The sequence below is a fragment of the Xiphophorus maculatus genome, chromosome 1 (genome assembly GCF_002775205.1).
Source record: "Xiphophorus maculatus strain JP 163 A chromosome 1, X_maculatus-5.0-male, whole genome shotgun sequence".
In the NCBI taxonomy this organism is placed as follows: domain Eukaryota; kingdom Metazoa; phylum Chordata; class Actinopteri; order Cyprinodontiformes; family Poeciliidae; genus Xiphophorus; species Xiphophorus maculatus.
The window spans coordinates 23,457,027-23,482,827 of NC_036443.1; the positions used below are offsets into that span (position 1 = coordinate 23,457,027).

General features: G+C 37.3%; 1 protein-coding gene across 3 annotated transcripts; it reads left to right on the forward strand.

Moving 5' to 3' along the window:
- The first annotated feature begins 1,008 nt into the window (after positions 1 to 1,008).
- On the forward strand, positions 1,009 to 25,596 carry frmd4b (FERM domain containing 4B). Of its 3 annotated transcripts, none has more exons than XM_023340115.1 (24): positions 1,009 to 1,220; positions 12,814 to 12,879; positions 13,584 to 13,678; positions 13,771 to 13,863; positions 14,437 to 14,521; positions 14,872 to 14,928; positions 15,017 to 15,039; positions 15,742 to 15,825; positions 16,161 to 16,226; positions 16,917 to 16,974; positions 17,053 to 17,139; positions 18,511 to 18,587; positions 18,768 to 18,906; positions 19,003 to 19,144; positions 19,346 to 19,479; positions 19,649 to 19,765; positions 20,525 to 20,753; positions 20,965 to 21,018; positions 21,193 to 21,337; positions 21,569 to 21,736; positions 21,923 to 22,707; positions 23,685 to 23,823; positions 24,031 to 24,150; positions 24,664 to 24,751. In XM_023340115.1, exons 2-23 carry the CDS (start codon positions 12,814 to 12,816, stop codon positions 24,146 to 24,148), a joined length of 2,961 nt encoding a protein of 986 aa, XP_023195883.1. In that variant the 5' UTR covers positions 1,009 to 1,220; the 3' UTR covers positions 24,149 to 24,150; positions 24,664 to 24,751. The 3 variants fall into 3 exon arrangements, with proteins under 3 accessions (XP_023195883.1, XP_023195890.1, XP_023195893.1); XM_023340122.1 differs by having other exon boundaries at positions 18,771 to 18,906; XM_023340125.1 differs by lacking the exon at positions 24,031 to 24,150 and having other exon boundaries at positions 24,664 to 25,596.
- The last annotated feature ends 205 nt before the right edge of the window (positions 25,597 to 25,801 follow it).

Sequence of the window (25,801 nt, forward strand, 5' to 3'; positions counted from 1 at the left end):
TGGTAAAACTGCAGTGCATCTGGCTTTATAATACAATAAAAAGGCACCGAGCAGCTTTTCCTCTTTTGTGTGTTCAGCATAGAGTCTCTGCATTCAGCCACTGAAAAGCAGTAGCTAAGTTTTTTATGTTTTTTTTTTTTTTGCCTTTATTTGTGCTGCATTTAGAACACATGTAAATGAGCTTTTACACACAGTGTGTTTGACCCATATTTCTGTGAGGTCATGTTCTACACGCAGAGCTGTAAGGTGATTCAAACAAGTATCTAAAAATAACCCTAAGAGTTCAGGAACATGAATCAAATGATTCTTTTTAGCTCTGCAGTATTATTGCTCTCCACATTTCAGACCTTTATTGCACAATAAGAAACCTATTGTTAAAAGAAAGCAATAGTTTGCACTTTGCCACAAGCCAGTATGCACAACTTAATGGTGGTCTAAAATATAAAATATTTATTTAATTTTGGGTTGTGATTACATGTAAGGAAATACTCATGCAAGCTGCTTTGAATATTAATACTCTAAAGAATTGTAGGGCTGCAGGCAAGTGTAAATATTTGCTAATTTTTTAGTAAATCCTAACAGGAGAGGAGGAAAAGTTGTTGCTATGGTAACACAAAAAAGGAGTGCAAAAGTGATACGGAAGACATCAGTTATGAACCGAAGACCTTGCAAAACAAGACTTTCATAAAAAAATTAAAAATCATTCAAAATAGATCAGAATAAATATGAAACAAGAAAAAAAAGAGAGAGAGATTCTCTCTTTTTTTTATCAAACATGGAAGGTCCTAACTGGACACGCATGGACCGAATGGATCTCATGTGATAGTAAGGGACGCAGCAGAGACACCGCCTTCAGGCCATCAAGCTTCATTAACATGGGGATGCAGTGTGAACCAGGCCGGCCGGCAGCTGCTGGATGAGAGGCGCTGAGAGAGGGAGCGGCGAAGGGAGGAGGCAGAGAGATGGGGAGAGAGGGAGGGAAAGAGGGAGGGAGAGGGGAGCGGGGCTTGTTCACATAATAGCCGGCGGCGGGTGAAGGCGTGGTGAGTGTGTGAGCTCTGCTCGTACCGGATGATGGGCACTGGCAGCGGCTGTACGGCGGCTCTCCTCCCGGTCAAGACCAGCCGTGGACAAAGCTGAACGGAGCGGATCAATATGCCGGAGAGTGTCTGTCTTATCTTCACTTAGAGAGGGATAAATACTCAGCAGGGAGCCTAAAGGTAAGGCGATTCTTGGTGCGTCTGGACACATTTAAAGCGCCTCAAAGAGCTGTGAGAAGACAAAGTATGATCAGTCATTCATGCATGTGATCCGAGGCGAGAGCATCAGTTACAATTACAACTGCATGGGTTTGTCTCTTGCGTTTCCTCGGTGAAACAAGGAGGAGAGTGCTTTTGTTTGACACATGTGTTTCAGTCATGGGGCTCAGGTGGAGCCCACCCATGTACAGTAACCTACAGTAGCATTCTCATTGTTCTCCCCGGACTGTGGCCCTTTGGAGTGGGCTCCAACAGTGGGACATGCAGCTGATTTTAAGAGATGAAAGTGCTTTTGTAAATTCCTGGATGTGTTTCTGAATTTAAAAAAAAAAGGGATTTATAAGCTACACTGGGCAGAATGAGTCATAGCATACAAATTGATACAGGAAGTGTGCCTTGGTGAATATTAAAAATGCTTAGTGAATCATCATTTGACCTTTTGCATAACTGCAAATTATGCCTGTTGATGGATTTTCCTTTTTCATCCTGGTACCATCTTGACAAGCGAATGTGATTTTCTATGACTTGCAGCTCAGGCCGCTAACTAAATTTTGTCAGGATGTACAACAAATCTAAACCTGTTGTAACAGTCTAGCTGCAGGTGGGCCAGTGCATGCACCTCACAAACTGTGTTAGAATAGTTCCTTCTTGTTGACCTGACAGCTTTACAACCCTTATTGTATTTCCTTTGGTTTAAATGTGATAGACCAACACACATATTTGCATATATAAAATAAGATTATGCACTGCTTTTTCTTGATTGTAATTTAGATATGATGTGGATTTGTATTTAGCTCCCCTTTCTTCTTATCCCACTTAATAAAATCCAGTGCAACCAATTGTCTTTAAAAAAACCTCTTTAATTAGTAAACAGTTGAAACATAGCTGTTCTGTGGATGCCTCAGAGGTTTGTTAGGGAACCTTAGTTAAGAAACAGCATCATGAAGACCAGGCCTGAGACTGAGTGAGGGTCATGTAGAGTTTCAAACCATCATCTAACAACTATCGTGAAATGAAAAGAGTACGGCACAATTGCAAGCTAAAGCAGAGCTGTCCACTTAAACTGACAGGCAGGACAAAGACAGCATTAATCAGAGAACAGGCCAAGAGGCCTATGGCAACTCTGGAGGAGCTGCAGAGATCCACAGTATAGAAAATGCCAAAACTAATGGAATGGGAATGCCTCTCTGTAGGGAGATAAACCTAAATATTACACAGACAATACTGCAATAAAGTTGGTTAGAGGCTACAAAACGCTTGGGACTGGGGTGAAAGTTTACAATACAACAGGAAAACAACCCTAAACATACAACTGAAGCTTAAATGAAAGAGTATGGATAAAAACATATTTTTGTGTTAGAATTGGTCAGTCAAAATTCAGGCATGAATTCATCTGTAAATCTTTATTATGACTTGAAAATTGCAATATGCACACCCCTTGGATTTAATCAGACAAAACTTGATGTATTCTGTAAAAAGGAATGGATAAAACGTTCAGGCCCTAATTGTGCAAAGCTGATGGAAACATCCAAAAGAATTGCAGTTGGGATTATAGATAAGGGTGCTTATACAAAAGCCTGGTCTTTAAATTTTTATTTCAGAAAAAACGTATATGAATTTTCCACTACTTGGCGTTGACCTATCATTTGAAATCCTAACAAACTTCATGGGAATTAATCATTTTTCAAGATACTGTGTGGCTAATATTAACCTTCCTCCTGCTGTTATATCTGAGCTAAAGGAAGAGACACCAGTTAAGGTATATTTTAAGCACCAGACAGAACAAACAGGAATCGCCTGGCGCTCATGCCTGTGTAACACATGTTAAGCTTTAAACATTCTGCTCTTTCTGTTCACTAGACAGGATATCCTGTGCCATTTATCACCACAGTTGAATTCTTGTGCATTTCTGCATCAGCTTTTTTTTTTTATATACAATGTATTGAAGTGGCCTCAGCCCAACACACATGAACATGCTGATGCTCCTTTATCTGTTTGATACTTCTAAGAAAAGTCTTAGCACTCAGTTGGAAACTTTCCATCCAGGAATCAAAGCCTCCTGAGACTTGATGAAAAATGAGCTAAAGACAGAGTGGAAGAGATCTATATTTAGATGTGCAAGTAATCTTGTATTCGCATACTTAAGAGTGGGAGCAAATCTAATATATATTATAATATGAAATTCAATAACAGAGTGTTAACAGGTTAGCAAATTGCAAGGACTGGCTTGGAAATTTGTCTTATTTATGAACAAGTGACTTAAACATTATTAGTTCATCTGATCTAGTGTTTTGTAAATGGCATCAGAGCCACATTAATATATACTGTACTCACAGGGAAATAAGCGCAATGAATGATTCTGTTTCAGTCTAGTGCAGTGTGGCATATTGGTTTTTATGTCCCATTTTCATCCAACCATTCTCATCCGTGCCTCAGTGCCATGTCCCTGAGCTCTGCAGAAAGTTACTGCAGTGTTTTGTAATGAAAATCTGCAGTCCGTGATTTTATTTTATTTCTTTCCAACTCAGACTTAAATCTGTCAAAATAAGAAAAGCTGTAAAGGTTACAGTCATTGTGGTCTTAAAAGTTCCTGTTCTTTGCCTGCTTGCAGTTTTTCGTAAATCTGTCTAATTTATGACAATGAGATCAACAAGAAGACGTATTATTTTAATCATCAGTTTAGTCTCAATTTTACTATCCCAATTATCAACCCATTGCAACGCTCCCTCAGCTGTGACATATGAACTCACAATCACCTTCCTGTATCTGAGTGTACATTTGTTAACCCTAGAGGCTGCACTCATTCTCCAGTTATTGTTTTGAGCCAATAATAGCCGGTTTACTGCCCTCACTGACATGGTCCACTGGCTGTACATACGAGAAGCAGCTTCCACGTTGTTTCCTCTCCCCCTGTGATCTTTCTTCTAGTCTTAACAAAAGGTCAAACTGTGACAGATATGCATTGCAATGAAATCTACAAGCGAGTACATTCCAAAGATCTCTTTTTTAAATTTTAACATAAAGAAATAAAACTGCTACTAATGCCATCGTTGGCTGCGGCCAACAAGGATACAAACCTCTCTGGGCAAGCCCCTTTAGTTACACAGTAACTAAAAATCCACCTGTTTTGCATTCTAGATGGTTTTAAAGGATTAGTGTAGAATATTCTCTATATCTCATTCTCTATATATTCTGCTTTTCATGCTTGTTTCAATGCAAGTTTGTCCTGAGGTAAAAAAAACCAACATCCAAATATTCTCTTTTAGGAGTTTCATAAACTTCGATGTGTTCTTTTAAGAATCACTTTTCACTATAGAACAACATAGTTCAGGTTTAACTGTCAATGTTTTGTAGATTCCAATATAGAAATGGTCGAATACAAATTCACATTCTTTGAAACAAACAGCTACCCATTATCAGACCATCCTTTCATTCCATGATCGACATAAACCATGTGATCTACTGAAAGAACAGAATATGATGTTGAAACTGACCCACAAGTATTAAGCCACTGCAGGAGGTAGTCAAAATAATCACTATGAACTTATAATGGTGATATAGGATGGGTGAACTAATTTGATTTAGTAAAATGTGAAGAAAGCAGTTGTGTAGTTTGAGGGTGGACTAAAGAGCAGAAACATCTTATGACCTGCCACTGTTTGTCTGATCTTAGAAATATGTTGATCAGCAAAATCTGATAATTGTAATGACACACTGAACATGGTGTGGTATGCTTTTATTTTAAAACCCTGATTGGATTTGGACAGCATGCATAAGTATTGGGAAATTCCCAGCAGTTGTAAACCACGCCACTTTGACTTCTTTCTAGCCTCATGATTTGAATGTTCTCCTTGTGATTCGAAGTGGCAAAATGATTGACACTGAAGGGATCATGACTGTGTGTTGATTGAAAGGAGTTACTGAAATAGATGAATAGTTTAACGATTAATGTGTGACGTCATTTGCCAGTCTAAATGTGTATTTGTATATTCTTAGAGGGCTTTTGTTCTGATTAGCACATGGTGGAACAGAATCCCCATAGAGTGGACATGATCATAAGACACAGAAAATTTGTATTACACAAAGTTTATATTTTTTGGCATTTGACCAATATTTCCCTTAAAAAACTGTCAAGACAAAAGGAATATGTTTAATGAACTACAAACATTTTTACTATTTGTTCCTATGTCTCGTATAGGCTTACCTATTATTAATTGTTTATAACAGTAAAAGATATACTTACTAAAGCTTTTTAAATGTACATTATTTACAGTTTTTTCTATACATATAATGCTTTCCTAATCATACTGATCCCTCAGAGTGCTTTACTCTAGAACCACATTCATTTAGGAACAGTCTTCCACAAATTCCTACATCAAGTTGTAGATTGGTAAATAAAGACTTTGGGGATAGGTGTCCTGCTCTGGGGCACATCAATGTGGCAGAGGAGGAAGCTAGAATTTAATCCACAACTTGCAGATTTCAAGGGAACCACGACTCCCACTGAATCACATTCTCTTAACTGGGATCTTGCTAAGATTCCATTGGGATCTTAACAAGATTCCAATGGAAAATTAAAATAATGTGCTGGGCGTAAAAAGTGAGAATTGTCAGGCTTCATAAAAACAGAATAAAATATACTTAATTTTACATTATCTTATCTGCTAGTTTTGCTTTGCAGAGCAATCGATTGGTGCGTCACACTCTCGAACAAATGTTTATTTAGCACACTGGTTCAAAAACATAAATGAAATACTTCTACAATTATATTAACATATTTCTGATAGAATTTCTCATTTGCAATACAGTACTTTTAGAAGTGTTACTTTTCAAAAATAAAAAGCACAAGCATCCAGTGCAATATGTGGGACAAGTTTCAACACTAAAAAAAACAAATGTATGGCTTTTTTTTTTCACACAAATCCCACCAATTCCTAGTATGTCAGCCTTTAATTATATAAATCACACTAAGACTTATACTAGACAGCCTACATAATATCCTGAGCCTCTTTGTGCTCATAAATTTCCCCGGATATCACAAACAGCCAGACGGCTCGTCTTTGAGAGATGACGACAGACTGATACCTTTTGACCACTGACAGCATGAGTCATGATGAGACTTGAGATAAGGAGATAAACCTGTGCTGCAACCTTCAGCTCATGGCTGCCATTTGAGTTTGTTTCATTAGGATTGTTGCTTTACTCTGTTTTGTTTTTGTGTTTTTTTGTACAGTATGTTGTTAGTAGAACTGAAAAAAGAATAATTTTAAAATATACCTTTTTTATGTTATTTTAATTTTTTTGCTACATATATTTCTAGAATATTGAATAATATTGTTTATTGGAATAAAGAAAAATGCATTTTAGGGCAATTAGATATAGTGGGATAATCTTTATTCTTTAGCAACCAAATGTGATGCATGCAATACACATTATTACATTTATTATGTATAGATTACTTAAAGGTATCTGACGTGCTAAAACAAACAAAAAATAACCCAATAGTGCGTATATTCACATATATGCAAACTAGGGGCAAATTAGGGAGAGTACAGTAACATGGCACTATTTAAAGGGATGCTTCCATGTTTGATTGAAACAAAGACTGTTGGTGTTATGTAACCCACTGAGACGCCACAGCTTCCTCATAACCTAACGTGCCCTTCCCCAGAAATTTAATTTCACATTGCAGAAACATCTGATTGGTCTGCTTAGTATGCTGTGGGGGGATTTACTCGATTAAGATGCCTTTGCAGCTCAGCATAAAATAGAGTAAGTCAAAGCTTCAGGCTCCTAATGCTTTAAATCCTAACCATTGTTTAGCAATATGTTACCTTGTGCTTTTGCTTCCTTTACTTGGCTTGTGTTTTTTTGGTTGTATAGTCCATCTCCCCCAACTCCTTATCCAGGTTTAATGACCAGTAGTGATTTTTGATGGACGTGACTGCTCAGCATTTGTTATCTACCCACAAACCCACAAAACCGTTGCTACACAGTAGCTTCTGTTTTCAGTTGAATCGCTCACACACACATACACATACACACAAACCAATACTGCTGGAAACTTAACCCTGAGCAGAGGTTTTGGTGGTCTAACGGCAGCCAACATAGAAAGATGTCACACAAGTTCATAGTTAAGACAAAATGAAAGATTTTCATCCTTCAGGCAGAGATATTATAGTAACAGCAGAAATGCCTCAAATTTTAATAATTTATTTTAAGAAAAGTTATTAGTGGGCTGCCACTAATAACTTTTAGTTGTGTTAATCTATATTATAATTTCTCAATTAGTCAATCACACTGCCAATTTTTATCAAATAGCTATTTCATTAATTAATTTATTACAAAATTTGAGGGAATTTGTTCAATTCATCCACTTTGGATGATTTTTCAGCATTATAGGATTGCTTAATGTATTTATTTTTATTTAATCTTTATTTAATTAGCTAATTCTCATTTTCAACAACAACCTGCTCAGAAAACATTAAAACATCATACAACAGACTATCATACAGCGGAAAACAGAAGAGTATCATACAACAGAGAGAGAGAAAAAAATATATACGTATATATAAAACCATATTCATACTGACTAAATTTACTAAATACATATTCACCTCATTCCCAGCATTACAATTGAATATAAGCTCAGACTTTGACCAGACCTGCTCAAATTTTCCGATCCATAGATGTTGTCTTGTTTTAATATACTTGCAGGGATGGAAAGAAAAACAGCTATAAATTTAGAAAAAATACTCAAATTAAGACATATATTTCTTAAAATTATATGTCAACAAAAACTATTAATATTAATAGATTATTATAAATGTCATTGATTATGTCAACAAATCACGGCAACCTCAGCATGTTGCCAGTGTTATTTGAAGAAGTACTCAGTACTGCTGGTTTCCCTGAGGTCTCTTTAGCAAACTTCAAAATAGACCTTCTGTTAGAGCTCTTTGTATAAACAGTAGGGGTCAGGTAACGAAGGTCAAAAAGCCATTCTATAACAATATATATTATCCTACTACACACATTAAATCCAAAGTTATTAAATCATATAACTTGTGTTTTGGTATTAACCATTTCATTGGGAGTCACATCCTGTTTTAAGCTGCTTCCAGCCACATGTAGGCCTTCTTTATTTCTCTAGATTTATGTGAATCAAGTCATTAAAGGTGCTATTTATTATTCAAATAAATAGCTTATGAATTAAGACAGTTTATTTCAAAGTAGAGTTCATAAAGCAATATGTTTGTTGATTACATCAGGCATCTTTAAAAGAGCACATAAGAGCAGGGAGCAGGCTGTGACTTGATATTGGACCTCATCAATAATGCATTAAACTGGGAAAGCGAGATAAAACAGGCTGCAGTCTGGACATGACATTTAACCAGTGTGACGTATTAAATACTGACAGACGGTGTGCTCAGGAGACAGAGATGTTAAGCCTATTGTTCACCTCAAGGTTGACATTTGCTCCAGAGAAGATTGTGAAATTGGAATTAGTGAAGTGAGCAAACAGTAACTCAGAAGGTTAGAACTTAAAATGATCATTTTCAGGACACCTATGAAACTTGTGTGCCTCGTTCAAGTTTCCACTGGGATTTTTTTAATTCATAAATTCATATGATTTGCCTCAAAAGGACCAAACATGCACCCTTTAGTCAATATTTTTTCTTTTCAAGCTGAATAAAGAGAGAATTCATCTGTTACATCTCATTTTTCTAGGAAGAAAAATTAGATGTCAATAAAATTCACATAATTTTTTTCTGGGAAAAAAAATTAGATGTAACAGCATTATTTAATGTAGTTTATTGGTAAGTTATTTTAAACTTTTTCCCATTTTGTCACATCACAGCATCAAAATTAAATGGATTTTATTGGTATTGCATGTGGTTGACGTACAGAAGAAATTTTTATGTTTTAGAAATATTTTCAGAAAGAACATTGTGACAATCTTCCCTTGTTTATGCTGAAGAAAATCATCTCCACAGCCTCCCTAATGTCCCCATGAGGACGTGTCTACAGGCAGATTACATAGCACTGTACTGTATGTTGCATGTTTCAAAAACAGGTGTCATTTTCCTTCCATGTTACTTTGCATTACTCTATCACATAAATCCTAATGACACATATAGTTTATAGTCATAACACTACAAACGGAAAGTGGGACTGGAAATCTAAGTGCCTCAAGTTCAACTTAAAAATTGAAATGAGCTCTGGGCAATCAATTTGAAACCTACTGCGATATATGGCTCGGTTTATTCAGTTTAGCTTTGAAAAATACACTTTTCTGTATTCCCATTGGTTTTGTGGCAAACTGGAAATGGGACTTCTTTTAGCTTTCTTCCTGCCATTCTTTCATTAACAACTGAGTCCATGACTGAGTTGCAAATCTCTGTCGCTCCTCCAGAGTTACCATACACCACTTGGCTGCTTCTCTGGATAATGCACTCCTTGGTCAACCCTCACTCAGTTTTGGTGGAATGCTATACATTTTAAAAGATTAAATTTCTCTACAAGTTTTTCCCTGGCCTGACGGCTGTGCTATTTAGTCTTCATGGCAGCATCATGCTATCCAACAAACCCCTGAGGTCTTCATAGTACAACTGTAAGTAAACTAAAGTACACACATGTGGACTTCTGGAGGTGGGTCGTCGCCTATTATCTGGGGTCAGGTGTGTCTGAATGTGGTGAAGAGCCTCTTCTGCCTGTCACTCCTAAGCAATAACTTTATTCATTCATTCCATTCTGGATTCCTGTGCTTCTCTGTCTGATAGCAGTAAGCGCTCAGATAATTAATTGTGTCTGTTGTTAAAAATGGCAGCTCCTCGATCTTGCATACTTTATCTTAATCAGCTGAACCCCTAACTGCTTATAAAGATGAAGCCATTGTCCACATTTTAAGTTCCTCACTTTGAAAAAGAGTCGTTCCTGCACCCTCTAGTGGTCATTTTATAGTACAGAGCGCTGTCTGACTTTAACACAGACAAATAACATGACCCCACTGAGATGCATGCATAACTAAATCCAGATTAACTCAACGTAATCATATTCTTGTGACTGTCAGATGTAGGCCTGTTTGAAATTAATTGGATTTATTCAATACACACTTTTAATTTAGATCATAAAATAAAATTTATGACCATGGTAATGAGACAAACTCATTTCTTGAAAGGGGAACAGTTGACAAACGGCTGCTTAGATAATTAAAGATGACGTCATTCAAAGAATTGACAGGGTGGGTCAAACATTAAATGAATCAAGAAAATTTATTTACTCATTGGGGTGAGAAAAGGATTTTCTAAAATAATAACTCCATAATAAAATAAATGATCCAATCTACAAAGGTTCAGAAGTATGCATGAAGGCTCAATTATTCACTGCCACTAATTTTAGAATAAATATATCTTTGCAAGTTGCACACAAACCACACAAATTTTGTCATCATAAGAAGCTTCTGGAATGAACTTGGCTCAATATTTCAATCACTCCTTGCATAAACAGTTAAGGTCATTGAAATGTTTGATTTCCTGGAGCAATTTGGCTTTATAAGCATGATCTATTCTTGGAGATATAACTCTGGACATATTTAAATTTCCAAAATAATCTGTCAATTTGTGACAGTCGTTATTCAATCAACTAATCCATTCAAAAATACAAAGACAAAAGTAGTACAGATGTCCTGCTTCAGCAGCTCGTTCAGACCACAGAACACTTCTTTTCCTTTCCTCTGACCTTTACTGCTTGCATTAAGAAGGAATAAACCCTAAACTGTTGGTCAGGAGTCTGGCTCAGACAGCCCTCATTACTGTAGGTCAGCTATTGAGTTCACATTGTGTAAGCTGTCAGTGCACAGAGCAAAGGCTCGGCTGCTCTGGTTGATTTCCAGGATGGAGCAGTCTTCTCGTTAGCTGTGTTCGCCAGCAGCCAGTCAGTCAGAGGCAGCAGTTTTACGAGCTAAAGCTACGAATAGACGCTGTTCAAAGGATGAGAGCAAGTCAGGGATGCATCCACACCTGCGCTCTCCCCAGAGAGATCTTTCAGGTACAGTACCAGCTAGGTTCACTGCTACTGTTAGACGCTGCAATCAACCTCATTCTGTCAAATTGGGGAGGCAGATTTTTTTTTTCTTCCCAGGTTGGGAGTTGTTTTTTTAGTTGTTAAACAGGTTAACCTCAATCTGTCACTTTTGCAAGGTTGTATCATTTATCTGGTATACAGAGAACTTCACATTCCCCAGCATGCCAGCCATGCTTTATGATGACTAAAAGTACACTGCAGAACAAAAAAAAAAGAGAATTGGATCTTGCAATCAAAGAAAATTGCTACCAAAGAAAATTGCAAAAATGCTAAGTCTAAATATTGTTAAATGTGTGTGGGGTTTTTTTTTCAGCAGAGGCAAAGTGTTTTTGCTTTTTATTTAAAATATCTCATAGATCTAGTAGGTTAATACTTGATCACCAACTAGTGTAATTCTTTAATTAAACATATACTTTTTAGTGTATGAATCTATATCTTTATCATATGTTCTGGAACAATGTGTGTTTTTATGTATTGTACCAAATAAATCAAATACAGATTAAAATACATTAAAATAAATAGAAAAAAACTTTACATGGGCTTTTGGTATATTTTACTTTCAGTGCACATGCTTTGGTGCTATTTTAGTTTGAATTTCTTACATTTTTCTTACATTTTTCTTACACCAATAAATTAAAATTGTGAACAAACCCAATTGCACTGATTTGCATACTTCCCCATCTTTAAGTCAAAGTAGTTATTCTGTTCTAAAGGAACTTCTGAAAGATCTGAAATGTAGCTTCTAAACCAGCCTGAATAATATATAAATAATCCAGGTTGGTATAGTCCTTAATACCTTTGTTCTGTTGCACAAAGGCTAAAAGTAAAAACTTCAAATCCTTTCCTTTGGTTACCACAGCAATAAATCCTTGGAATAATGGTTTTATTGTCATTAACACAGCAGTGTTTTAAATAGGATCACATTATTAACTACTGAGTCATATAATAGCCAAAAGGAACTTTTTTTCTCTCTTCAACTCTTGGTCAATTTATTGCTTCATCAATTTGGACCCGTTTTTTTTTTTTGCCTCTCATGACTTGTTTCCATCCCATACTCATGTATTAAACCATTGTGCATCAGTTTATTTATGTTGGTAATAAATGGTTTTGATGAATAATGTGGAGCAAAATTGGGGCATTAAGGGTTACTCTTTTTTTTTCTTTGAAACTGTAAAACATCATAGAGAGTATTTTAGACTATTTTAAATCATTAGATTCCAGAGTTGGCAAAAATGACCCCATGCATGAATTGACTCTTGTTTGGTAAGAACCATAATGTGGGAGTAGGGAACCACAAGACCAGCAGTATTTTCAAAATCACAAATCTTCTAAGACCTTTTAGGTGCTTTGCTGTCATGTTAACAAATGCATTATAGACACACAATAACACCATATCCCTATGCTTTGTGACTATGGATTACTTGAAATCTCTCACAAGCCCTCAGCCTTTTCTTCTCTTCCCCTGCAGATGACTGACGGTAAACTGTGTCAGGTTCAGTTGCTGGATGACAGAAAGCTCGAGCTGCTGGTTCAGGTATGATATAGATATGAAACCATTCTTTGAAAGACTAATATATCTGTACTGTAAGTGAGAAAGGTTATTGAGGTCGCAGATGAGGCACTTGAATTTCTCTTTGGAGCACTTTTGCAGTATCTTCCCTACTATGCTGAGCATTATGGAGTATTTATCATCTAGGTGAAGCAGATTCTTTAGTTGGAGTTAATGAGATGTGCATATAAAACTTAGATGCTTGTGCCATGTTTTGACATTATGAAGTGAAGGACCACCTCAAATTATTTTAATAATAAGCTAATGTTATCGTAACGGTTGTTCATTGAGTACAACAATGGGTCGTTCTTAGTGGTTTTCCAGTTTTTCTTGCAACTACAACATGGTTAAATTGAGTTTTTTGTTGCTTTTACATCCAGCATTCAACTTCAGAAGTACATAAAACAGAACATAAACTGATCCCAAAAACTTCTTCTTATTTCTTAAACCACTAGTGGTACTTCTACAATAGTTTGATAACTATGGGTGTAGGCAAAAAAAGGCTGTGTTTCTTCTCCCTGCACCTCAGCCACTCTGCTATTACTAGCAGAGTGTGAGCAAAAAGACCACCCTGCTTTCAAAATGTTCATGAATAAATTCTTACTCAATGGTGACCTCTCACCCTGACTGCTTTTTGGATGAATGGTGTGTTCACTACATTCAGCCTAATCTCTATCTTTCCATCTCAGCCAAAGCTTCTGTCATATGAGCTCCTCGACTTGGTGTCCTCCCACTTCAACCTCAAAGAGAAGGAATTCTTTGGACTTGCATTTTTTGATGACAAGTATGTAAATTGTAGTCTTTTATTTTATTTGTAGAGAGAATTAATCAAATTTGCAGATGTGTTTTTATGTGTGTTCATGTTTGCTCCTTCAGTGGTCAGTGTAAGTGGTTGCAGATGGATCGAAGGGTTCTTGAACATGACTTTTCTAAGAAACCTGGAGCCATTTCCCTGAACTTTCTAGTCAGGTAATAACTCATCTTTACATATTTGACTCTGTCTCACCATCAAAGAGCAATACTTTGCTTTACTTTAATGTGAAAAAAACTCTTTATTAGTGATGTTGATGGACTTGTTCTCCCACACCTGTTTTTTCATGATAGCCACAAAGTTTGATGCATTTTGATGGGATTTTATGTATTAGATATTTTTAAACTTTCTGTTGTGTTCTTTGGTCTTTATGATGGTGTTTGTTTAAGGAACAAATTGTACCTTTAATCCAAAAGGATTAAAGGTACAATTTATTTATTCATTCATGAATTAGGTACAATTAATTGCATTGCATTTAGCTTAGGAGCATCAGAGTAAAAGGGGCAAATCTACATGCAGAAAACTACAGTATGCATCGTTTTGATTCCTATTTATGATTTTCTTTGTGTTGATCTTTTACATAAAATCCCAAGAAAATGCCTTAAGGTTTGTGGATTTAATTTCAAGTTGAGTGAATACTTGTACAAGACAAAGTTTGATGAGAAAAGTATCATCTTAAAAAGCAAGTACTGTCAGCAACACTAACTTATCCTTTCTTTTGTTTTGGATAGGTTTTATTTAGAAAACATAACGCAGTTAAAGGACATCATAACGGTGGAGTTATTCTATCTGAATGCAAAATCAGCCATCTACAACGTAAGTGGTTTTCTTATTTGTGTTTTCTGGGAATTAAAACCACAAAGAAATCATTCGCTGCAGATGTTTTTGCAGCAGCTGCGGAATGATTCACTGTCTCTGAACCCTGCACCTCAGCCCAGCAGACAGTAATGACTGCAGGGCACAGTTTTCTCACTCTGCCGGCTGGAATGGAAAGTGCACAATGTCTGTGAAAGCAGAATAACACAAGGCTTCATTTCAAGAATAGGCAGAGGTTGCAACAGGGCAACACAGGAAATGATCTATGTTTGGATCAGCAGAGCTTTCTCTCTGCTAATCAACATTTCCTGCATGCATTTCTTAGTCCTTTTTCCTTTTATATTTCTCAGGGAATGATTGAAGTAGAAACTGAGAATGTCTTTAGATTGGCTGCAAACGCATTGCAGGTTGGTGCTATTAGCATAACCCTATTCAGATGATAATTGGTGTATGTAAAGGATATAATTTAATACAATGTGCTTTTTTTACCACCAGGAGGCTAAAGGAGACTACACAAGGTAAGAACACATGATGTGTAGGAGTATTTAACAGCAGCTGGAGGAGTTAATAGTGAGCTTTCAGGGAACGTCATTCAATAGGTCACTTGTTTCACCAGTGCAGACAACAAAAATCAATAGCGGTACTCTGTGAGGCTCACCACAGAGTGCTGCGAAGCTTGCACTAGACAGCTAATGAATCTCACAATGCTGCGATGATGCCAAGGATTGCAGAGCAGAAACACCTTTCTGAAGCACACAGCTGCCTTTAGCGTTGTTTAAATAATGCACAACGCAGACTGTGTTCAGAAATAATGCAGGTCTTTGTGGATGTTGCCACCTGGTTCTGACCAGCTGTAAGCACAAAGTAGATTATATTGTAAATTTTTTGCTGATTCTTTTCCCTCTTCTAGCCAGAAATGAGTGGAAATTGGGATTATTTTCTATTTGATACTTGAGCATTAGTTCCACAAATCCTGAACTCTCCTGGCTAGAAAGAAACTGTTTAAGACAAAGCTCCAAACCTCCCCCCCAAGATATAAATGGCATATAACTAATAAGTCCTATTGAGGTTTTTTCATTCTCTACAAGAATATCTGTAGGAGCAACTTTATAGTTACTTTTCTTTCCTACTAAAGAGACAAACGTACACAAATACATACATTTTCTTTGAAATTCAACTTCCATATCTGTCACAACTGTTTTGTTTTTTTTCTGTTTCAGTGATGAAAACACCCGGGCTGATTTGAAGAAGCTGCCAACTCTCCCCACCAAAGTCCTCAAGGAACATCCATCTCTTGCTTTCTGGTAAGCTTTGAATGAAATATTTCTAGAAATCTGGCAAAAACTAGAGACCTGGATAATGCTGTTTGTAAAAACCTGAGATGCATTCATTTGAGTTAAAAGTCTAAAGAAACAAAGACTAACAGTAGTTTTTCATTCAATAAAATGAAGTACAAATGGCTTCATTTAATTATGTTATTCAATTACTACCTATGCTATTTGTTTATTTGTTGGTTTGTCTTTTGGGGACTTTTTAAATGTTTTATGCTCTGTCTTTGTAGAGTATGTCATTTTTTATTGTTAATTGTGCTATACAGTAAACTTCACTTAACTTTGTTTATCTTGTGTTCTTCATGCAGTGAGGATCGAGTTATTGAATATTATAAGCAGCTGAAAGGTGTCTCTAGGGGACAGGCTATTGTACAGTAAGTATTAAATAAAATTATGCATTACCTTTATTTTTTTCTAACACCAGATTTGCACAGCAGCAAACCTACCAAGATGTTGAACTTAGGTTAAAGGCCAGGCAGAAGAGCATTATTCACAGTTTCAGTCAAGAGGCCTGTTGACAGGACATCTTTTAGTTTTCTGCCCCAATCTGGTCATTGTGGATAAGAAGTCCAATTTATAGTAAAATGCATGCCCACCATCAAACATTACTATAGGCGCATCATGATTTGGGGCTGATTTTCTTCACAGAGGACAGAAAAGCTAACCTGAGTTGATACTCCGTTGAAACATGCTCATGTGTTAGAATGTCTCAGTCAAAGTCCAGATCCTGGGGGAAGACTAGTACATTTTGTCCACAGATATCTCCATCTAACATGCTTGAGCTTCTGCTACTTTGCTAGTAGAAATGTCAAAAATGTTCAGCACTGACAGATACATGCCCAAACACACAATAAATGAAAAATAAAATAATAGAATTAATGCACACCACAGTTTTGTATTTTATTTGTAAAGAATTTTGAAAAATCATGTATCCCTTTCCTTCAAGTTCATATTCACACACTATTTTCTGTCAAAGACATAAACTCCCCATAAAATATATTAAGGTTTATGGCTCTAATGTGACATTTAAAACATATTGACTTGTGCTTTCAATTTTCTCCCAGGTATTTAACGTTGGTGGAGTCATTGCCAACATATGGGGTTCATTATTATGAGGTTAAGGTAGGTCCTCTTGTGTGACTCATTGAAAATGACAGCTGTTACGCCTTGAGCCATATAATCTGCACTTTTTTCTGACAGGATAAACAAGGGATCCCTTGGTGGCTGGGAATCAGCTATAAAGGCATTGGGCAGTATGATCTACAGGACAAATTAAAACCTCGAAAGGTAAATAGGCACAGCAGACTCTCGGTTGAAATGTCTGTTCTGTTTTTTTCTATCACATGCACGAATCTGGGTGTGATGACGGCAAAAAGCACGGGTGAGGACGGCCGCTGTTGCAAAACAGTGTAGTGATTCACCAGCTTTAAGTCATGCATCGTGTCTTTCAGTTCCGTGAAATCTTGGCTTGAACTGTAGCAGACGGCTCCGGACTTGAAGCAAAGTCTCATTCTAAAAGAATCTGTTGGCTCGTTTTATTAAGGCTCGTGAGTTTTAAAAAGGCTTGGCGAATCAGAAAGACAAAAAGAACTTGATTTTCTTGTTTCATTAGAAACAATCACGGGCAAATTGTCTTTGTCCGTGATTAGACGGTAGAAACACCCTCGTGAGTGATCCGTCAGCTCACTTACTGTAAGTTTTAAGAGCAAATGATCACCACATTGTCTTCCTGTTAAAGCTCTGCTGCTCAGTGTGAAGCAATCAATCTGTGGCTGGCGCATCCCGAGCATTGTGCAAGAAGTCAGCTGAACAGCAGGCTTTAGAAAAGCAGAATAGGGAGTGAGGCAGTGATGTTGAAGGGAAAAGGGGCTGGGCTTGGGGCGTTTATTATGAATCTTCAGAAAATACCTGAAAAGACAAGTCAGGAGCTGACAGAAGCCAGAGTGAAGTATGTGCTCAAGCTGACAGCAAAGCAAAGGAGATTTTAAACTTTTCTGAGGATTTACTCTGAACATTTGTTGTGCTGGTAAGACTGGAAATCACTCTTCTTTGTTTGGTTAGCTTAGGAGTAAATTCTGCACATATTTTGTCTTTGAAAGTAGATTGACTTTTTAGTAATCTTCAAAGTATTCTTTAAGCAAAATTAGGTGTAGTGTAGTAAACTGCAAATGCTTTGTTATCTAAAAATCTCATTCAGATCTAACCGAGACGCGCAGTGAGTCAGTGACCCTAATAGATTGTTCATATCTGGCTGCTGACAGGCAGCACCTGGATAACAGGGGGGAGTATACGTGATGAGCCATGGAAAGTGGTTATGTTGGCCATGAATCTTCATGTAATGTCCCCTTGTGGCGTTCGTCTCACTCAAACACCTGCGCTAATGCAGACTTGGCAGCTCAGACTGTAATGACAGCTCATGATAAAGTCTGGCTTCTTCTAATGACTGAGGGTGAAACAGGCCAAGCAACAAACACACCTGAACTCAACTTTTTTGTAAAAGTTCATGAAAACTGAGTCAGTCTAGTTGTTTTTTTTTTTTTTTTTTTTTAGATTCATCAACATTTATAACATCAGTGGACCAAACTCAATATTATTTTCTATAGTGAAATGAACAGAAATATATTTATGACCCTGGTGATTATTTGTTTTAACCTACAGCTCTACCAGTGGAAACAGCTGGAAAACTTGTACTTCCGAGAGAAAAAGTTTGCTGTAGAAGTTAATGATCCACACAGGTGAGCAGAATCTTCTGTTTGTTCAAGTTGATAAGGCATAATATTGTTCACACTTTTGTTTCGCTTCTGACTCAGCCTTATTTTCAGCATCTGTCCAGACAAATGATCAATGCGCTGGCAATTTTTATCAGAATTACCAACAAAGTCGTCTTAGTTTTTTTATTTTTTATCTTACTTAAGGAGAACAGTAACAAAACGCACCTTTGGGCAGACAGGCCTACTCATCCACACGTGGTATGCCAGCCATTCTTTAATCAAGACCATTTGGGTAATGGCCATTAGCCAACATCAGTTCTACTTGGACAGAAAGCAAAGCAAAGTAAGAGGCTGCAATGAGATCATTTTTAAAAGAAACCAATTACATATTTATGTTGTTTAGTTTTGTAATTTTAATTGTCTTTTTCATTTTTAAAAGGCAAAACTAGGACCAGCCAGAACTTTAGAGGAAATTGCCATGGAGATTACTGAACATGGAGGAGCGAAAATGAACAGACTAGGAGATGTAGGCCTGAAAAATAACTGTATAACAGCCAGCAATGGGAGCCTGGGGTCTACAGGTTGGTGTTGCTAGATCTTATATTTTAGTAGTATTCAAAATTATATATGTGGTTAAATTTACATTTCTAAGCTGTGGTTTACATGACCTCATTATTTACAGTCCAAAATGTATATTAAATTCCTGCCAATATTAAGTATAACAAGTGTAACAGATAAAGTTCTGTGTGAGATACAGTATTGCTATAATTTTGCATCTGTAGGTTCGGCGGACTCTGAAATGAGCGAAGAACAGAAGAAAGAAAAACTCTCTGAGCTGAGGAAAAAAGAACAGGAAATCCAAGACATTTTGGCCAAGAAAACAAAAGAGCTTAAGAAGATTTGCCTCAGAGAGGCGGTGAGAAATCCTTTTTGTATTACAGCACTTCAGCATTCATAGAGTGAAAGTTTTTTTTCTGCTTGGTTTGTTTTATTAAACCTTTGTTGCTGTGCAGGACTAAAGTTGATTGCCTCTGTTTCTACTTGCACTTTATTAAAGTATAAAACCCTGTCTTGTTGTTCTTCAGGAACTAACGGGAAAGCTGCCAAAGGAATATCCCCTCTCCTCAGGCGAAAGACCACCGCAGGTCAGGCGGCGTGTTGGCACTGCTTTCAAGTTAGATGACCTTTTCCCCTACAATGAGGTCTGTATTTGACCAGGACACTTTAAACACAATGAAACTCATGTTTATCCTTTTGTGCCAAACTTCTTGAAATCCACTTTAAATGGTTTGTTAGATGTCATATATCTGTTTGAATTGAAATTATACAAATGCATACATGTTTTCATGAAGGTATTTTCAAAAGCAAAATATGGACAAGCTGAGCCACATGCTCCATCCAAATTTCTTGACTAAGCATTATTACAGTGCTTTTTAAAAGTTATCATGTATCCCAGTTAGGTGCAGAATAAAGCTATGGATACTTTTGGAGCGTATCCTGTGATCTTCAAGCTCTATATCCTAAGCTTGAAGATCATAGAAAGCTATTCAGTTCAGACAACTATTAATTATTCACCTCACAAATCTGGCCTTTATTGAAAGGTGGGGAGAAGAAAGCCACGACTGAAAGAAAGCAACAAACTAACAACTGTGCGTCACCCTCAACAAACATTTCTCATTGCTGTGAGGATTTTGGTTGTGTTGTTTGCTATGTAAAATTCCAGTAAAGTAGATTGAAGTTTGTGGTTATACTTTAACTAATTGTGAAAAAACTCGGGGTTTCAATATTGAATACTTTTGCAAGACACTGAGTCACTTTTGACTACTTTCTTAGTTAAGTTTTGATAACAAAAACTACCTGAAGTTTATCTAAAAATCAATTAGGACCTCACATAAAAGATTCTAGTTAACAGATAATATGAAATGAATCTTTTCATTGTGTCTTACTGCAAACTTTTGCAGGATCCTTTCTTGAGAAATCTTGAGAGCAGATTTGCCCTCCAACGGAAGATCGTCGAGGCGGCTAAGAAGCTGGCTAATGAATCTGAGCTGTGCAAAACGGTCAAGAAGAAGAGGAGGAGAAACTGCTTGGATGCTATGCACAAACTGCAGCAGATCGAGGATGAGATGAATCAGTACAGGATAAAGAAGGGAAAAAAGCCCACTCAGCGGGCCTCAGTGATCATTGCAGGTAGGATGCAGGTTGATAAGTACTGTAATGCATCAGTTTGCTAAATTTGGAAAGTATTTTTTTTCATATTCCTTTATTTAATCAGGTAAACCCCGTTGAGATCTAGATCTCATTTTCAAGAGGGACCTGAGCAAAAAATTTGCAATATATAGCAACCTGGTTACAAGATAAAAACAATTAAGTATATACAGTTGTTTTTCTGTCTTATTAGATGAGCTCACCCGTTCAAATTGCAGTTCCCTATCTAGTCTCCCACTGGATGATGGTAAGTGATTTGTAAGATTTTCTTTTGTTACATTTTATGGATTTGCTAAATGGGAAATATAAATATGTTTCTATACTTGTTTTTCTTACTTGAATCAAATTCTGTACATTTTTAGACTGTGTGGAAACCCTGTACTGTTGTCAACGTTGTAATATTTTACTGTTGTCTATATAGATGACTCTGATGGTGCAAGTCAGAGGCCGCGCTCACGGTCAGTCCAAGGTTCCCCGCAGCTCAGCCCGTTGCGATCACTGGGAGCAGAATATGATGTGGAGAGACAGGGAACTCCTGCAGGAAACAATCACAAAAGCCATAGCAGGTGGGTACAAATATATTGTTCTAGGTTTGTTCTAGAAAACAAACCTAGGTTTCTAGGTTTGCTTAGGAAGTTTCACAAGTTCTTGCTTTAATAAATGCTTACTTGTTCATGTTGAGTCAAGGATTTAAATAACACTGTTGCAAGGTTTCGAATATTCATTGTGTTACGTTTGCAGCCCCAATCCTTTCTCATACCTCATACCCTCCTTTTTTTAATACTGAAACTTTTTAGATTAGGTTTTGATGGCCTGGAGGCTCCCCATTCCTACCAGAATCAAAGAGAGGTGTCCTCTACCAACAGCAGTCCTTATAAAACGCTTCCTAGGCCTCCCAGAGATCCACGCAGCATGCCTCCCACCCCAGTTATGACCCGTAACGCCTACAGCAGCAGCCAGCTCAGGTCTGGTCTTTGATGCAGTGCATGTATCATTCCTCTCAGAAATAACTCCCTCCAACTTTTATCCTTCCTTCTCTCCCAACTCTTGACCTTTAACTAAAATTCTCATAACTTTTATTCCTCCCCTTCTGAATCAATAAATATTTTTGCGCTGCAGGAGTCATATTAAAAACGATCTTCTATCTCCAGGTCAGAGGGGTCTCCTCATTGCTTCAGACATCGCAGTGGAAGTCTGGAGTCTCAGCCACGTCTGAGAAAAGACACAGATGCAGAGAAGCCTGTCTTTATCCTGTCACCATCGCATCGCAGTAACAGCACAGAGGTGCTAGAAGATTGCTCCTCCTACACTAGCCAGTCCAGTCTGGACTACTGTGGTGCAGCTAACTCCCACTACGGTACACTGGACTCCCGTGCCTCGACAATGCACCGTCTGCACAGAAAAGTGGAAGTGTATGGTAACACCGGAAGCATGCCCAACTTGGTCCAGCACCATTCTAGCTGTAATTATCAATGTGAGACCTCATCACACTATGCACCTAGTGCCTATTATGTTGCCAGTTACACCTGTCAGGACATGGAGCCTTATGCTAATGGTGCTTATGTATATGAGAATGAAGTTGAAGGCCACTACAACGTCAACCCCTCCTACCAGATGAACGGCTACCATGGACATGACAGGTTCAGGCATTACAGCAGTGACAGAGCTGACAGTCTTTCACAGAATCCTTACGCAACGGTGAGACCGCCACGGAGCAGAGAGGGTCCCAGAAATGAGCTGCTTGCCAAAAACATGCAGAAGGCCTTGGTGGCTGAACATCTGAGAGGCTGGTACCACCGGAGCAAAGGTCACCGTGAGGGCGGGAGAGGGTTGATGGTTGGATATGACTTCGACAGCGGCTCACAGCTCAGCCTGGGCTACCAAACCATGCCAGCAGCCTTTAGCCACTCCAGCAGAACCACTTCTTTTTCCTCAGGTAAAGTTTTTTTTTTGTCACATTTTACACTTCTTTTGGTGTGTGCCAGCATCAGGACCTAAATTAGTTATTCTATTTCTGTCAAGAGAAAACTATTGTGAAGAGCTTGTAGAATGATTACATTTCTAATGCAAATGATTAGAAGTCACAGAATTTAAAATGCAACCAAGTATTAAGAAAATATATGCAAACTTTTGATTTTGAAAAAAAATATTTAACATTTTTTCTAAAAAAAATGGCTCATTATTCTGAAATTGAAATTTCAAAATGCCCATATAAAGATGACCAAGCTTTTTTCATGTATCTATTTAAAAAAGTGATTTAATTACAGGTAAACTTTGAAAATTAATATTTGTTTCCTCATCAAACAATGGCATTTCCCTAAAAATGGTAATAAGGACGTCATATGCCCTAATGGCTAGTCTTACAGACTTTGGCTGATACAACTCAAAAAATAATTTGTAATTTTGTTTTACATACAAATTGTACTTGTATCTATACACGTAGGTTTTCATGTAATAGAACCGTTTCCACAAGCCATGGATAGGTCTGGATGAGACAGATCATCAGACCCTGATTAGTGAGTCTAAAGAGTTACTTTTGGATTTATAAGCTACATAACTATTTGAAACATAAATAAAATTACTTTTACCTTTCAAAATATGTATAGAAATTTTAGATGATGTTGCAAAGTTCTTTTCATGCATGTCCTATTAATGATAGAAACTTAAAGGAATAAATAGGAGTAGCATTGAAAACAACCTTCTGCTCTCAGTACATCTAGCCTGTCATCCTTTCAGCCCAAATGTTCACTAGTAGTAGCAGCACTTCCAGCCATTTCAGCTGGCAGTATATCACAGACACCATAGCTATTGTCTATTTTTCTGTCGGGGACATTCTGCTCCTAGAAACAGTAATTACTAGTGGGTAAAGCTGCAACATCAGCTGAGTGTTTTTGCTCTATATATGTTTTTTAGTGTCCTCAGTGGAGAGCACAGGTAACTGGCGCAACCAGCTGGCCGTTGGCCTGACAGAGTTTGATACACCTGATGTATCCCAGTACTCTCCCGCTGGAGCTCAAGCATCTCTGTACAACCGCAGTCCCACACACAGAAGGTGAGTGCTGCATTTAAAGTAGCTGTGACCACAAGCTAATAAGGCGATGGATAAAAACTACTTGCAATACAGAATATCATGCTTTGACTGTATTCTGCTGGGCTATTCGCCAGCTACTCAGATAAATTGTGCTCACAGGGTTTGTTGTCTGCTTCTCTTCCTGCCTTCTTTTACTCCTGGACTCATGATTAATGCCCAAATGTGAAGATTTTCTCCCGAGAACAAAGAGTCTGAAAGAAAGCCCAAAATATCTGAGTCAGTAGATGTGGTTGGTGCTGATGCCACTAGTGCAGATGAACCATCAGACAACCAATCTACCACTTAAGGGTGAGACGGATAATGTTGGTAGTCATCGCCATTTTGACGTCAAGTCGCCATTCATGTGTCTTGCCCCAAAATCATACTTTCATATCATGGTGTGCCGTATTTATTTTTTTCCCCCATCAAGCTCTGAGTTTTAGCTTTTTTCAAAATGTAACTATTATTAAGTTAGTAATTCCTCAGATGTTTAATTAGGAAAAAACCTTCAAGTTCCTATCCTTCATGACAAATTAAACTTGCCTTACGCCACGTTCACTTCAGAGTTGCTTGGCCTAAACTCATGGCGTTAAATGGCAATGTCAGCTCAATAGATGACACTTTTCACTCTGAGCAAAAATGCATTTTTTCTTTCATCTGTAATGTTCTAGTAGTATTATACATGTTCACTTAATGGATTCTTTGGTGAACTTTATTTCATACATCCATCTCTATGTTTTCTCTGAAAAACTGTCCATGTATTTCTCGACGATGTCAAAACAACTATAGTTTTGACATCTTATTTTGCTACTACACACACAGATTTCACTTTGATGGGAGCTACATGGGCATCCACTGAAGAGGACCAAAATGAACCCTTTGGCACAAACCAACCATGGCCAGCAGCGCATGGAGAAAATGGAGCTGAAAACAGACTTCTATGATACCACCAATGCAGTCTTTGGTGGCAAACAGTTCTCAACATTTTGTGCATGAAGGTGCACACTGACCTCAAGTTAAAGACGGCTCTGAACACAGTGATGACACTCTTGAATGGCTTTCCCATGTGCCTTGGATTGGATGAATTGTACAGGCAGATGAGAATGTGTCAAGATGTTGCACAACTACACTGGATTCAAAATTAAATGTGTATAAATAACAAAAGCAGCGACAAGTATTTTAAAGAGAACAAGCTACTGCCTTATACAAAACAGTAGTTTATAGAATTAAAACAATCATCATCTTCATCTCATGATACAAAAGTAGTCTAAATAAAAACAAAGCTTGAATATGTTCAAGGATGTGACCTGACAAAAAGTGATTTTATCATCGGATTAGACTTTTCTTCATTTTTTTTACATGCCGATGTATCATTTCAATATTGTTTATAGAGCCATTTGTCTTGTTGGTGCAGTAAGTGTTTAAAAATGCATGGTGAGGACATTTTTTGGTTTAAAAAAAAAAAAAACAATAACACTGCCATTAAAAAAAAACTTTCCTCATGTTTGTTTTATCACGGTTTTGTACAGTGAGTGTCTAGTTCAACCTTGTTAGATATTGTCATAAAATATTTTTCATTTGGAGGCAAATCAATAAATGTGTGACACATATATGGGTGTAGCCACTTTTTTAAAGATGAACAACTAGTGAAGAACAAGTTTAGCCACTGTTATTGAGTCACCAAGTCCTTAAGGAATAATTGTACATTTTGCTTCTACTTGCTAAAAACATGATGGCATTAAAGCTGACATTCTATGTTTTGTTCTGTTTTTTTTTTCCAAAAACAAAACCAAATGGACAAATATATAAAACATAAACACATTTCAAGAATTTGGAAAAGGTCTCTACCAACAACCCGTCTTGTTATTCTAGGGAGGAACATAAGCAAGAAAAGGGCAGCACTGATGTAGTTCTTTTGTGCACTAAGCCAAGCCTGGCAACCAGTTCCATTACACAGCCT